Consider the following 14291-nt stretch of genomic DNA (forward strand, 5'->3'; position numbering starts at 1 on the left):
GGGAAACCGAGAGAGGGGAAAACAGCCCGGGGGCTGGGACAGACGGACACACAGACACACACCAGCTCCAGGCTCCACACAGAGTCACCACCTGCAGGCTAGGCCGCCCAGGGGGCAGTGGGGAGAAGCCCGGCGCTAGGCCCGAGACTGTGGGTGACACCGGGTCGCCCTGTCAGGGCTGAGACCTCCGCAGAGAGCATCAGTGGCCCCTGCCCGGCCCTTTTCCACAGGGCCCACTGCCCACAGGACAGAGAGGCCGGCGCGGCAGAATGGGGGGCCCAAGGGAGGGGGCTCTGGAGCCTCGCAGAACCCCGCACCAGAGTGGCAAGGACGAAACCAGCCAGACCAGGGGGCTGCCCTCATTCTCCAATCCCTGTCTCGGGGGGCCCCCGAGGGACAGTCCCAGGCCACCTGACCCCCCCCACATCAGCACCATCTTCCCCTGTCCCTTGCCCACCCGCCCCCCCCGGCATACCTAGCCCTCCCCGGGAGCCAGGGACAGTCTCTGTCAGCACTGGAGGGGCCACCCCAGCCCACCCATCTGAGGACCCCATGGTGACACCCTTCTCCAGTTGCAGATGCTGGGAATGCTGGCCATGCTGTGGCTTGGCGCCGTGACTCTCGCCTACGTCCTGTGGCAGGCGCACCTTCCCCTCACCTGTGGCCAGCTGCACTCCGGGGAAGGGCCCACCGGGTCCAGGGGCCATGGCTCCAGCCTGGCCTGGGAGGCCCAGAGAGGGGAGGCCAGGCAGCAGCCGCAGGACTCCTGCCGGTGAGTGAGCCTGCCAGGTCTGCAGGGCGGGCGGTGGCGCTCTCTGCCCCTCCGCGAGCTTCCACCATTGGACCTGCCCCGCGGGATAAGCATGGCCCTCTGCCACCTCTTGGAAGATGCAGCTAGCCGGGAAGGCTGGCCCCAAGGCCCAGATGGACTGGGGCGGGGGTGGAGGTCGGGTGGACTTGGGGTGCTCTTTGCAACAAACACAGGCCGCCCCCTGGGGGCTCCGCCAAGGCCGTGAAGCCGGGTGCCGCCGGGGCTGAGGCTTGCAGCTTCTCAGCTCTCCCATCGCAGGGGTGGCGTTGCTGTTCCCAGCTGCTGGACCGCCTGCCTTCCCACGCTTCCTGCTGTGGGGGGGCGTCCTGCGCATGGGCCAGCCCGCATAGCCTGAGAGGGGCTCCCACCACCTCCTGGTCCAGCCCTTCCTTGGGGTCAGCTTGGGCCGCCTCCAAAGGTCTCCCCACCAGTAGGCAGCCCAGACCCAAATCTCTGCTCAGAGCAACGGCTCTTGAGCAGCAGGGCCTGCCTGGGATTGGGGCGGGGTCTGGGCCCCTAACCTGCCCTGCTGTCTCCCTGGCTCTCCTGCCCTGGGTGTCACCGCCCCCAGCGGGCTGGCTGGGCTCACACCTGCCCTGTCCAGTCTAGTCGGCTCCCCGTCGTGCGCCCTGGGCCTGGGCCCGGGCCCCGTGTCGGCAGCGACCCCTCCGGCCTGGCCAGTGGGCACAGAGCAGACGATATGAGGCAGGTTGGTGGCATCTGTGCTCTGCTCAGGCCCCATGGGCTCTCTCTGCAGGCTTGTCCTTGTGGAGAGCATCCCCCAGGACCTGCCCTCCGCAGCGGGCCGCCCGTCTGCCCAGCCCCTGGCCCAGGCCTGGCTGCAGCTGCTAGACACCGCCCAGGAGAGCATCCACATGGCTTCCTTCTACTGGTCCCTCACAGGGCCCGACGTTGGGGTCAACGACTCGTCCTCCCAGCTGGTATGCCCCGGCCCTCCCCACCCCGACTTGACGGCTGCAGGCCGTGCGCCCCATCCGGTGCCAGGGTCCATCTCTCTGTGAGCTGTGGGTGGGCAGGGTGGCCTCCCGGGAGAGGTCTGGGTCCTTCCTAGTTGGCAGGGGGTCACCCCTCATGGCTGGCCTGGCCTTGCAGGGGGAGGCCCTTCTACAGAAGCTGGAGCAGCTGCTGGACAAGAACATTTCCCTGGTTGTGGCTACCAGCAGCCAGTCATTGGCCAAGAACTCCACGGACCTGCAGGTCCTGGTGGCGCGAGGTAGGTGCCTGTCCGGCCTGGGCCCCTGGGCCCCGGGGGAAGCATGGCACCTGACCTGCTGGCGCCACAGGACAAGGAAGGAGCGCAGAGCTGCCTGGGACAGGCCTGGAAAGGCCACCCGTGCCCCCCTAGTTCACTGGGGCCCAGGGCGGCATGCTTGAAGTCACCATCACCCAGGGCTGGTTCCAAGGAGCCAGAGGGTCGTTCTCCATGGGGCAGAGCATAGGGTGGTCTCGGGGCCCCCTGAGCCCAGCTGCTTTGACCTGTGGGTGGGCTCAGGCTGGGAGCTCAGCCGGGGAGCAATCCTTATAACCCCGGGCTCTGGGGCGGGGCTGCCCCGAGGCGTCCTGGGCCAGTCCATGCCTCCGTTGCCCCACCTGGAAAGTGGGGACGCTGATGGCCTGGGCTTAGCAGGACCGCCCTGAGGGTAAATGAGCAGACCCACTGCGAGGACTCAGGCTCGCTGTGAAGCTGGTACCCAAGAGCCAACTCACCACACGGTCCTGACCCCCGGCCAGGTGCCCAGGTGCGGTTCGTGCCCATGAGGAAGCTCACCGGGGGCGTTTTGCACTCCAAATTCTGGGTCGTGGATGGACGGCACATCTACCTGGGCAGTGCCAACATGGACTGGCGGGCCCTGACGCAGGTGAGTCCAGAGCCAGGGGAAGGGAGACCCACCTGGAGCCCATCCACTGCCCGCGCTCCCGGGGGCTTGGCCCGATGTCCCGTGCAGCCTTGGGTACATCACCCTGCTGCAAGTTACCGGAGCCTGGGTCAGGAAGTTACGGAGTCCCACACGGCCACTGCGCTCACCCTGGGGAATCTCATTTAACCCCACACAAAGATGTTCCAGCCACTTTATCCAGGGAAACACGCAGACTGCAAAGCACGATCCCTCTTAGGAAGAGCAATGCATTAAAAACCAGTCCAAGAAAGGAGGTGGAAAAGGCACCTGCGTCTGTCGTGGGACAGGGACGCGAAGAATGATTTTTCTTTTATGCATTTTCCACTTCTGTGGTAACAAGCGTGCGTGGCTTTGATCATTGGCATACGGTGTTCAAGACGAGCAGGGTGCCCTGGGCACCCCCACCTCATAGCTTCCCGCGAGCACACTGTGTGTTGTGACTCCGGCAGGAGACACTGCGGTGGGCGGACTGCCAGTGTGGGGGGCTGCGCTCTGCCCGGCGGGGGCCTCCTCCCGCAGCCGCCGCCCTGTCCCCCCGCAGGTGAAGGAGCTGGGCGCCATCATCTATAACTGCAGCCGCCTGGCCCTCGACCTGGAGAAGACCTTCCAGACCTACTGGGTCCTGGGGGCGCCAAAGGCGGTCCTCCCCAGAGCCTGGCCCCAGAACTTCTCGTCCCACATCAACCGCTTCCAGCCCCTCCGGGACCGCTTTGACGGGCTGCCCACCACTGCCTACTTCTCTGTAAGAGGGGCTGAGGGGGCCTGCCAGAGCCCCAGGAGCCGTGCCCTGCCGTGGTGCCCGCCGGGGCCTCAGGGCAACGGCCTGGGGAGCCAGCGCCCAGGACCCGGCCGCGGTCCCCCGGCCAGCAGCAGGCTGGTGTGCGCGGACCCCGCTCTAGGAGAGGACGTGCCATCCACGGGAAACAGGCAGCCCGGGAGGGGGGCCTCCAAGCGCCCTGTTGGGTGGGGCTGGGGGGCTTCAGCTCAGGACCAGGGAGGACCGGGGAGGACCAGCTCATCAAGTGGTTCTGTGGGTCTTCGGGCAGGGAAGGGGGATGGGGCAGGCTGGTCCTCCGTCTGGTGCGTGGGAGCAGACAGCCCTCCAGCTGCCCCAGTGGCTGGTCTTTGGAGACCCAGCATCAGAGCTTGGGGGGGTCCTCGGGGAGGCCCTGCCTGAGCACCTGAGCAGACACAGAAGTCTTTGTTGCTGTAGCCAGCTGCCTTGATCCAGGAAGTCAGGCCAACCTGGAGCTGGGGTGGGGGGCGGGCTGCCGCTTCCAGGCTTTCCTGCCGAGACCGAGGGCAGCCCCGAGGCCCCTGTGTAGACGCTCCGCCTCTCTCCCCACCTCCCCAGGGAGCACCTCTTGTCTTCCTCCACGCTCCCACATGCTGGAGGGGTGTGCACGCTGGGGTCACAGGGACCTCTCTCCCTGGACAGGCCTCGCCACCCATGCTCTGCCCGCATGGCCGCACCCGGGACCTGGAAGCGCTGCTATCAGTGATGGGGGGCGCCAGGGAGTTCATCTACGCCTCGGTGATGGAGTATTTCCCCACCACGCGCTTCAGCCACCCGGCCAGGTGGGTCTGGGCAGGACCCCGGCGACCCCGGGGGGTGGAGGTCCACTGTGCAGGTGGGCAGCTCCTGGCACGGTTCCTCTCCTGCCGGGACCCCCGCTCACCCACGGCTTGCAGGCAGGGCCCCTGTTGGCCCAAGGACCCTGACCCACCCTCCCGCAGGTACTGGCCGGTGCTGGACACTGCACTGCGGACAGCCGCCTTCGACAGGGGTGTGCGTGTGCGTCTGCTGGTCAGCTGCTGGCCCCACACGGACCCCAGCATGTTCCCCGACCTGCGGTCCTTGCAGGCTTTCAGCAACCCCGCGGCCGGTGTCTCGGTGGATGTGGTGAGGACCTGCTCCCCGGGCCGGGCTGGGGGAGGTGGCCCTCCTCCCCTCCTGACAGCTCCCTCTATGTGCCCCCAAGAAAGTCTTCATCGTGCCGGTGGGAAATCACTCCAACATCCCGTTCAGCAGGGTGAACCACAGCAAGTTCATGGTCACAGAGAAGGCGGCCTACATAGGTGAGCAGCCAGGTGGCGCAGCCCCAGGACCCGGAGTCTTTGAGGGGTGCCAAGCCCATGCACGTGACACACGGAGGCCACATAAACCCACAGAAGGGGGACGTGACCCCCCCAAGCAGTGGCCAGGCCAGGGTGCTCAAGGGGACACTGCTCTTATATCCAGCACAGACTCCTCAGGGCAGTGGGGCTGCTGAAGGGCACGAGCATCTGCAGGGGCCTCTAAGGACCAGCACAGGACCCGGGGCAGGTGGAAAGTCCTGAGCACTGAGTTTTCAGGACACTGAGTCAGGACAGCTGTCCCGGGAAGTCGTGGACGGAGCCCCACACGCGTGGAGAGCCAGCTGGGCCTCCCGCCTCTGCGGGGCTGCCCCCGCTGGGGCTTTTGGCAGCGGGGTGGCCACTGTGCCCCTCTGTCCCCAGAGCGCAGCTGAGCCTCACGACTGGGCCTTGCGGAGGGGCCTGGGGGAGCCCGGTCACCCAGGGACCCCTCCCCATCCACCGCCCCCAGGCACCTCCAACTGGTCGGAAGATTACTTCAGCAGCACCTCAGGGGTGGGCCTGGTGGTCAGCCAGAGAGCCTCCAGCACCCGGCCAGCGGTGCCTACCGTGCAGGAGCAGCTGCGCCGCCTGTTCGAGCGAGACTGGGATTCCCGCTATGCCGTGCGCCTGGACGGACAAGCCCAGGGCCGGGACTGCGCTTGGCAGGGCTGAGGTGCAGCTCCGTCTGAGCCCCGGCCCCCAGCTCCCCGTGGATGCCGCCTCCCGCTGCGCCTCCCAGCTGTCCCCCTGTTGGGGCTCCAAGCTGCCCGTCCGCACAAGCCCTGCTCAGGGCCGGGACCTCCCAACTCCTGGCAGGTGCAGACTGTTTGCTTGCGCCCAGGCCCCGAACCAGCCTCTCTTACACCCCACCCCCTCCAGACAGCCTTCCAGGATGCTCCTCCCCGACCCACAATCCCCACCCACAAAGGGGGGCTTTAGAATACACAAGCACCTCCCTGCCTGTCTGTGTGAGTCCCGCATGGGCTGCATCCACTGCTCCTGGCCCCGGGTTGGAGTTCGGCAGCCCTGACCCTGTGAGGCTGCTGGGCAAGCCTGCTCTGGGTGTCTGCCGGTGCCCAGTCCCCACTCACAGGGACCGGGGGGTGGGGCCGGGGCAGGTGCTAGGGCAGGGGGGCCCAGGACTGTGGGCACGGGTCCTGGAGAGGGGAGGCGGGTGCAGGGCTGCTGTATGGCCCTTAGGACCATGTGTAGTGGTCAGCACTGTGCGTAGAGTCGAGAGAACCCGGTTTTGAGCCAGGGGTTGGGGGTGGGGTGCTGGCACCAAGCTGGGTGGGGGCTTGGATACAGACCTGCTGGAGCTGACCCTGTCCTGGGATGCACCCAGCACCTGCCCAGCAGAGGCAGGATCTGAATCCTGTTGGACACCTGGGTTCCGGCCCCTCTGCTGGGTCAGAAGCCTGTCTCAGGTGCCTTGGCCTCTCTCGACTCCTGGTTTCTGACCAAGGCTTCAGAGCCCATCCGACCCGTGGAGCCCACCTAGGCTGGAGCTTGGGGCCAGCTCAGTGGCCCAAGGGACCCTGGGTGCTGAGGGAGCTAATCGAGTACATACCAGGGTCCTGCTCTCCCACACCCTGGGGCGCCTCTTCCCTGCCCCCCTAGTCCTCTCTGCCCCAGAGTGAGCTGATGGGCTGCCACTGGGCCCCCTACCGTCAGCATCCTTGTTAGTGAAGAAGGTCCCTGAGCCCAGCCTGCCCTCCTGCCCAGACCTGCAGGGGTCTGAAGAGGGTGCCGCGGACCCATGCAGCCCTGCAACACATCCACTGCCTCTGGGAGCTGGTCTGTGTGTGAGCTGCACTGGGCCGAGCCACGCCCTGGGGCTGCTGTGGCAGCTCACCACGGCTCCCATCCCCTGCCCGTGGACTGCGCAGCTACGCCCGTCAGGAGGAGACGCCGTCGCGGCCCCGTGGTGCTCTCCAGGGCTGCATGTGGGAGCCTGCTCTCTGGTCCTGGCCCCACAGCGGCGCTGTCCCCGGGCCGGTCGCCACGAGCTTGCAGGGCTCCGTGCTCCAGGCCGTGCTGGGACAAAACCACAGCCAACGGCCCAGTGGCCGTCACCAGTGGGAGGGGCTGGTGGCCACAACCCAGTGGCAGCCTCGAAAGCCTGTTCCAAAGCAGACCCCCCACAGGAGACCCAGCTTGATGAGGCTCAAGAGGCCCTCCGGGGTGCCTTGACGGGACTCCTTCTGGGCCGCGGCGGACAGACTCGAAAATGGCCCTCACGACCCTGCCCCCTGGAACCCGTGTCCTGTGTGACCCCCTCCCCGTGGGGGCGGGCACACCTGTCTTTGCTTGTAAGCAATAGAACGCGCAAAGGAGCCAGAGCATCGCAGCTGTGTTTGTGCAACATACATCTGTCGCCGTGTCTTGCTGGGAGTCCGCTCCTTGCTGGCTGGATGAAGCAAGCGCCTAGGCTGTGGCCGCTCGGTCAGAGAGGCCCCCGCGGCAGGGCACCGCGAGCGGCCAGCAAGACGCAGCGGCCCTCCGGCATCCAGCAGGCGAGGACGGAGTGGAGCTAGCAGCTCCTTCCCCACTTGGACAGGTGATGAGACCCCAGCCCCGGCTCACGCCCCGACTGTAGCCTGCAGGACCCTGGGCAGAGGACCCAGCTAAGCGGGGCTTGGACTCCCGATCCATGGAAACCGGGAGGTCATAAATGTGCGCGGTCTTCAGCTGCCGGCCTGTGGCAACGCCGTGATGCAGCATGGAGGCCGCGTGGGAAGACTCCGCTGCCCCTCCTGCCTCCAGCACCGAGGCCCCAATATCTCAGGCCTTGACTCCAGCTTCAGACGAGGCAAGAAGCCCCCGGAGCCAGGCAGACCCCCACGGGGGTGTTCCCAGGAGGACGGCACTCGCCGCCTCTGTCTGACGTACGGGACAGGCCGGGAGCCTCGGCCTGGGGGTGCTGGCCTCACTTGACTTCGGGACAAACACCCCACTGACTTCCTTCCCCTTTGTCAATCATGAACTGCCCATTTTCCCGAGGATTCCACATCCCCTAGCGTGGCTGCCCTCCCCCGTCAGCCACAGGGAAGGGCACGGCGTGTGCACAGTGGGAGGGGAGCCCTCTGCTCTCCCTGCCGGGGCGGCACTGGATGGGGGGCTCACGGCCCAGCTCTTGCTGCAGCACCCACAGCCTGAGAGGGAGAGGAGCGGGTCACCAGGAGCCTCCCGGGCCGGGTGGGACGGGGCAGGCTGCGCTGGGGACGTTGCGAGCGGTGGGCCCAGGAGGAGCGCCACAGGGTGGCCGAGAGGAGGAGACTGGGTACCCGGCCTGGGGATTTGCTCCCGGGCCCTGCTTGGGAGGAGGGGAAGGAAGCCCCCGAGATGGGTCCCCATCACGGCCAAGGACGTCTGCCCTGCTCTGTCCCTGTGCTGCCTTCCCCCGGGGCACGGTGCCGTGTCCCTGACAGCGTGGCCTCGCTCTGAGCTCCCGGCCTGAGCCTCCTTCTGGCTGCCTGACCCACGACAGGCAGAGGACCACTCTAAGAGTCACCCCAGCTCTTCTCTAGGGCAACCCGGGAGAGGTTAGTTCTGGGAGTGTGTGAGTGGAGCACGAGCAGAAACAAAAAGACCTCGCAGGCAGTGCTGTGGGATGCATCTTGTCCTTTATTGTCCATGGAGGGGGGTTCCACGGGCAGCCTGGCTGCAGCGTGTGCAGTGGGGGGCACGGGGCACGTGGGGGGCGGTGCGAGCCCGGGACGGTGCAGACCTCCTCCGGCTCACCCGCCCCAAGCGGCCACGGAGCAAGCCGGCTCAGCCACCACGCTCCGCGGCGTGGGCACCGTCTACACCAAGCATCCTGAAGCTCGCCTCGTGAGGCGTTCGGCACAGGACTGCGCTCCTTACAAGTGAGCAGGCAGTGGGGTTTCCTGGAATGCAGCAGACTCTGCCTGGCATCGAGGGAAACGATGAGGCCCAAAGCAGCAGGACAGGATCGGGCCACGGCAAACACTGCGTCTACACCCACGGCCATTAACACCCTGTCCCCGAGGGCACGGCCCGGCTGCGCTGAGCACTGCGGCGGGTCTCTGGAGGCGTGGTTCATGGAGACCTCACCCCAGCAGCCTGCACAGCACCCCTACCCCAGGCGGCCCCTGGCGCCTGGGCTGTCGGGCTGCCTCCCTGCTTCCGCAGCTCGGGCCCCCCACCCCCGGCGGAGGGCCGCGGGGCGGTGGCCCGGCTGGTGTCCTGCGTCTCAGTGCCGGGAGTGCGGTGGACGCCGTGGACGCCAGCGTGGTCGGGATGGGAGCTCGGTGCGGCCGGGGTTCTGCTTCGGGACTTGGTGCGGGCGTCTGTCCTCCGCGGAACAGTCACCCCTTCCCGGCCCTCATTTGGTGGCGGGCCTGGGCGCAGACTGCTGGCTGGCGGCTCCGTCCCGCTCCAGCAGGATCAGCTCGGTTCTTGCCGTGGAGGTCACCATGGTCCCGGAGCCCCGCCTGGTGCCCGCGGCCTCTGCCAGCCCCCTTGCTCCTGTCTCTTCCGGGGAGAAGCTTTCTCGCGCGTCGTAGAAGGTACCTGCCTCCTCTTGGAGACTCTGCTCGGCCAGACTCACCTCCTCTTCCTCACTTTCACTTTTCTTGGTAGGGGAGGAGGAGAACCCCAACTTAGGAAATCGGAACCAGCCCCCCTTCTCCTGTGAGGGAGGGGTCCGCGCCTCGGGCTGGGTCTGCACGGGAGCCGGTCTCTGGGCATCAGCTTGGGAATCGGCGCTTGTCTCAGAGGCCGAGGGAGAAAACCCGATGCTTGGGAGCCAAAACCGGAACAGACCAGAGGAGCTTTTCCCTTCGGGTTTTCCTTTGGGATCCTCGGCCTCCTCTGCCTCCTGGCCCTCCTCCGGCGGGAATTCGAGGATTTCCGCGGGCTCCTCGTCAGAACAGCTGTCTGCATGCCCGTGGCCAGAGTGAAGGTCAGATGAACACGCTGGTGGTCCCGGCACGTCTACACCGGGACAGATCATTTCAAAAGGCTCTCCGGTGTCAGGCTGGAGGTCTCCAGAAACGGGGTCTGCTCCTGGGACAGGTTCCTGAGCCTCTCGAAGGCGCCCCCCCAGCCCGCACTCTGCGGTCACCAGCTGCACCTGCGCCCACGTGGGGGGTTCTGGGACCCTCCCCTTTAGCAACGAAACCCCGTAGGAAGGTGTTTGGGTCTCCGACGCGGGGAGCTCTGACTCCCGCACCATCTGGGTGGGAAAGGCCTCGGGCCCCGAGAGCTCGGCGTACCCGGCTGTCACCATGCTGTGCACGGCCACCTGGCGGCTGGCAGCCTCCGTGCCCTGAATGTGCACCCTGACCTTACAAACGGGGGCAGCTTCCGAGGAGAGGCCGAGGGCCACGGGGGCCTTCGGGAAGCTGGTGCCCCGCCCGCCAGGGCTTTGTTCCAGCAGGGCCGTGTCAGGACCGCTCTGCGGGCAGGACGACAACTCTGTCACGCTGGGCACAAAAACGTCAGCCTCCGAGCCGGGGGCCGGGAAGCTGAACCTTGGTACCTTTAACTTGGGGAACTGGACACGTAGCACAGAGTCTTCCCAGACTTGACCCACGTTGACCACGGAAACCTGGGACGGCACATCCGTACTGGAAGCCCTCAGTCTGAGAGGGCCCTCAGGCTGGGAAGGCGGCCCCTCTGCCCCCTGGGCCCCTCTGCCCAGGCCCTGGCCTGCTGGTCCAGGAAGAGGGGGCTCACCTGCTTCTCCTGGAGGGACACAGGGCTCTGCAAGCACCCCATGCAGCTGGAGGGGCAGGGAGCCTGCGCCCGGCCGGACCCTGACCTCGGAAGCTGACAGCCCCTCAGCAGGGGCGTGAAGGTCAAGATTCCTCCGAAGAACATCTGCGTAGGAGGAAGCTGGGCTGCCTGCAGCTGCCCCATCTGCACCAGCCTCGGGGGGCTGCAGGGACTTAGCAACGTCCACCTCTGACGCAGGCACACGGGCATCCGGACTCCGCACCCCAGCCGCGGCCTCTCCTTCCCCTGGCACACCGGCCACCACGGGCGCGGGCCTCTGAGCCCCCAGCCCTGCAGAGCCCGCCCGCTCCTTGGCGGGGCGTCCGAAGCCGGGCAGGCGGAGTGAGGGCATCCTAAACCAGCTCTCCCTGGAGCCCGCCGGCGCTTCTGCCGCAGCTGCATCCCGCCCTGGGCTCCCCACCGCCGGGGATGGCTGAAGGGGGTCTTCCGCCGAGGAGGCCGTCACGTCCCCACAGAGCTGGCTTGCTGAGCTGTCCCCAGGCCCGTGCTCTTGGGTGCTGTCCCTGAGGGACAGGCCGTGTTTGGGAAAAGGAAGGCGGCCTGTAGACAGGCTCCGCTCCATCGTGGCATCCCCAGGGCTGAGGTCAGGTTTGACAAAGCCCAAGCTAGGAACGGGGGCCTCTGGGAGGTGCAGGCTCACATCCGCTCCTTCTGGGGGACCTGCGGCTGCACCAGCGCCCCCAACACCTCCCTCACCACCGGCCGTGTCTGTGGGGCCGGCAAGGGCCAGGCCTGGGTCTCCCCGGGGCAGGCCGGCCCCCCGTGTGGAAGCCTCCATTCCGGGAGGTGCGACCTTCAGCCGGGCAAGGGCTGGTATCCTCACCGCTCCCGCCTCCCCGTCCTTCCCGAGAGACACATCCGCACCAGCTTCTGCGGGGGTAACGGGACCGCTGGGCGGGCCGCCCAGAGCATCTGCAGCGACAGCCGGGCTGTGTCCAGGGTCTGCTTTGGACTCCACCCCCTTCTTCGGGGACCAGCTGAAGGAGGGCAGCTTGAGCCTCGGGGCTGTCACGGGCCTGCCTTTGCCCTTGAGCCCCGCACCTTCAGCTGGGGCCTGCTCTGGGGCCGCTGCCGACGTCCCCGCAGTGCCTGCCTGTCCCTCCGTCACTGTGGACTCAGAGACACCTGCAGGGGGCAGATGACCGTCTGGCACTGGGAATGCCGTGGCTTCCTCCGTGGAGGAGTCCAGTCCCTGTGCAGCGAGCGGGGGGGACGTGGGGGGCGCACGCTCGGCAGCTCCAGGCTCCACCACTCCAGCGGCTGATGTTGGCAGTGACAGCCGGAACTTTGGTCGATGAAATTTAGGAAAAGTCACCCGGCCATAAGATTCGGGAAATACAGTGTCCACGGGGCCCGTGTGACCGTCAGGCTGGGACAGTGGAATGCTCTCACTGGAGAGGAGGTCGCCTGCACCTGCCGTGCTGGGAAGCTGAGAGTGCGCCTGGGACCCAGACGGGGTTTCACAAGGCAGCTCGGAGGGGACGGGGCCTCTGGGGACAGTCACCTGGTATTTTGTAAGTGTCACACCCTCACTGGTACTGAGGCAGGACGATTCCCCATGGGGACCACTGAGCCAGCCCAGCCTGGACACCTGCAGGGAAGTCTCCACGGAAGCCACAGGCGTCCCCTGGGGCCCCCCATGTCCCGACTCTAAGGGGGATGCTGAGGCCCTCACAGGCAAAGGGACCTCAGGTTCCTCTGCAGAAGCTACAAAGCCTTTAGCTGCTTTCCCTGGTGGAGAGAAGACTTTGGGCAATTTAAAATGGGATTTTTTGCTTTTGCTTTTTTCTCCATCTTTTCCAACTGACAAGGCGACATCACCTTCCAAATGGAGAGCATGCTGATCACCACCAGAGACAATTGGATCTCTGAGGCCTGAGGAGAGCGAATTATGGGTATCTTTATCATGTCTGTCAAGCTCTGGAGAGATCAGGGAAGTCTTACTGGGGGAGGTTCGAGAGGAGGAAATGCTGATTTTAGGAAATTTAAACTTGGTTGCTTTGGAAAACACTTCAACCTCCCCAGAGGATGAATCCAGCTTGGCCCCGGTAACCTGGGCGTCCACCTCCACGCTGGGCAGGGACACCACCATGTCGGGGGCACTCACCTCCCCTTTGGCATCCTTCAGGTCCAGATGGGGCCCCTTGATGTCCACCTGGGGGGCCTTGAAGTCCACTTTGGGCATTTTGATGCTGGGCATCTGCACCTTGGGCAGGTGCCCTTTGAGTCCGCCTCTGTCTGAGGGTTCCTGCAGCTCCCCCTCGGGCACTTGCCCCTCAGGGAGCTTCAGGCCCCCCGAGGCTGTCTTGACATCTAGGTCGGCAGTTGGCAGCTCAATGGTCACATCACTGGTCTTGACGTCGGCCTGGTTGGAGGGCATGGAAACCTCAGCCTGTACCTCGGGCAGGGCCGCGTCCATAGAGGCTTCCAAGGACTTGCTTGGTGCCGACGTGCCGAAGGACGGCATCTTGAACTTGGGCATCTTGAACTTGCTGTCTGTGGAGGCCATCTCCTTGTCTCCCAGGGACAGTTCAGCCTCCACCTTGGCGCTGGGCACCTGGGTGTCCACCTCCACGCTGGGCAGGAACACCACCATGTCTTGGGAGCTCACCTCCCCTTTGGCACCCTTCGGGTCCAGTTTGGGCCCCTTGATGTCCACCTGGGGGGCCTTGAAGTCCACTTTGGGCATTTTGATGCTGGGCATCTGCACCTTGGGCAGGTGCCCTTTGAGTCCGCCTCTGTCTGAGGGTTCCTGCAGCTCCCCCTCGGGCACTTGCCCCTCAGGGAGCTTCAGGCCCACCGAGGCTGTCTTGACATCTAGGTCGGCAGTTGGCAGCTCAATGGTCACATCACTGGTCTTGACGTTGGCCTGGATAGAGGGCATAGAAACCGCAGCCTGTACCTCGGGCAGGGCCGCGTCCATAGAGGCTTCCAAGGACTTGCTTGGTGCCGACGTGCCAAAGGACGGCATCTTGAACTTGGGCATCTTGAACTTGCTGTCTCCGGTGGCCACCTCCTTGTCCCCCAGGGACAGGTCAGCCTCCACCTTGGCATCAGGAACCTGGGCGTCCACCTCCACGCTGGGCAGGGACACCTCCACGTCGGGGGCGCTTGCCTCCCCTTTGGCGCCCTTCAGGTCTAGTTTGGGCCCCTTGATGTCCACCTGGGGGACCTTGATGTCCACTTGGGGGGCCTTGATGTCCACCGTGGGCATCTTGAGGCTCGGCATTGGCACTTTGGGCAGCTGGCCCTTGATCTTGACCCCTTCTGCTTTGCCCTTCAGCCCGGACACAGCCACCTCTCCCTCAGGGAGGGACACCTCCAGCTCTCCCCCAGGGAGGTCGATATCAGCAGTGGGCACTTGGACGGCACCCTCTGGGGCTCGCACCTCCCCTCCCAGGGAGGGCAGTGTGGCCTTGGCTCCGACCTTGGGCATCGACACGTCCATGGATGTTCCCAAATCCTTGCTTGGCACCGACGTGCCGAAGGACGGCATCTTGAACTTGGGCATCTTGAACTTGCTGTCTCTGGCGGCCACCTCCTTGTCTCCCAGGGACAGTTCAGCCTCCACCTTGGCGCCGGACACCTTGGCATCCACCTCCACGCTGGGCAGGGACACCACCATGTCGGGGGCACTCACCTCCCCTTTGGTGCCTTTCAGGTCCAGTTTGGGCCCCTTG

At 65.9% G+C, this 14291-nt stretch overlaps 2 protein-coding genes across 2 annotated transcripts; one reads left to right on the plus strand and one right to left on the minus strand.

Annotated features, from left to right (window-relative positions):
- The first annotated feature begins 551 nt into the window (after window positions 1-551).
- PLD4 (phospholipase D family member 4) lies at window positions 552-5813 on the plus strand. The gene is made up of 9 exons (XM_081811677.1): window positions 552-772; window positions 1569-1752; window positions 1925-2045; window positions 2564-2691; window positions 3272-3472; window positions 4169-4308; window positions 4468-4633; window positions 4713-4809; window positions 5318-5813. The coding sequence occupies exons 1-9, from the start codon at window positions 579-581 to the stop codon at window positions 5518-5520; spliced, it is 1434 nt and encodes a 477-aa protein (XP_081667803.1). The 5' UTR covers window positions 552-578; the 3' UTR covers window positions 5521-5813.
- A 2642-nt stretch (window positions 5814-8455) lies between these two features.
- Window positions 8456-14285, minus strand: AHNAK2 (AHNAK nucleoprotein 2). The gene is made up of 2 exons (XM_081811676.1): window positions 8971-14285; window positions 8456-8934 (listed from the first exon to the last, which is right to left on the minus strand). The coding sequence occupies exon 1, from the start codon at window positions 14234-14236 to the stop codon at window positions 9197-9199; it is 5040 nt and encodes a 1679-aa protein (XP_081667802.1). The 5' UTR covers window positions 14237-14285; the 3' UTR covers window positions 8456-8934; window positions 8971-9196.
- Window positions 14286-14291: the final 6 nt, after the last annotated feature.

This window comes from Leptonychotes weddellii, unplaced genomic scaffold (genome assembly GCF_054177405.1).
Source record: "Leptonychotes weddellii isolate Sample4059 unplaced genomic scaffold, ASM5417740v2 HiC_scaffold_931, whole genome shotgun sequence".
NCBI lineage: Eukaryota > Metazoa > Chordata > Mammalia > Carnivora > Phocidae > Leptonychotes > Leptonychotes weddellii.

Coding starts and splice junctions, on each gene's coding strand:
- PLD4 (XM_081811677.1), top strand. CDS start 579: ATGCTGGGAATGCTGGCCATGCTGTGGCTTGGCGCCGTGACTCTCGCC. Junction 2,046..2,563: donor GCAGGTCCTGGTGGCGCGAG/GTAGGTGCCTGT, acceptor ACCCCCGGCCAG/GTGCCCAGGTGCGGTTCGTG. Junction 3,473..4,168: donor CCACCACTGCCTACTTCTCT/GTAAGAGGGGCT, acceptor CTCCCTGGACAG/GCCTCGCCACCCATGCTCTG.
- AHNAK2 (XM_081811676.1), bottom strand. CDS start 14,236: ATGGTGGTGTCCCTGCCCAGCGTGGAGGTGGATGCCAAGGTGTCCGGC.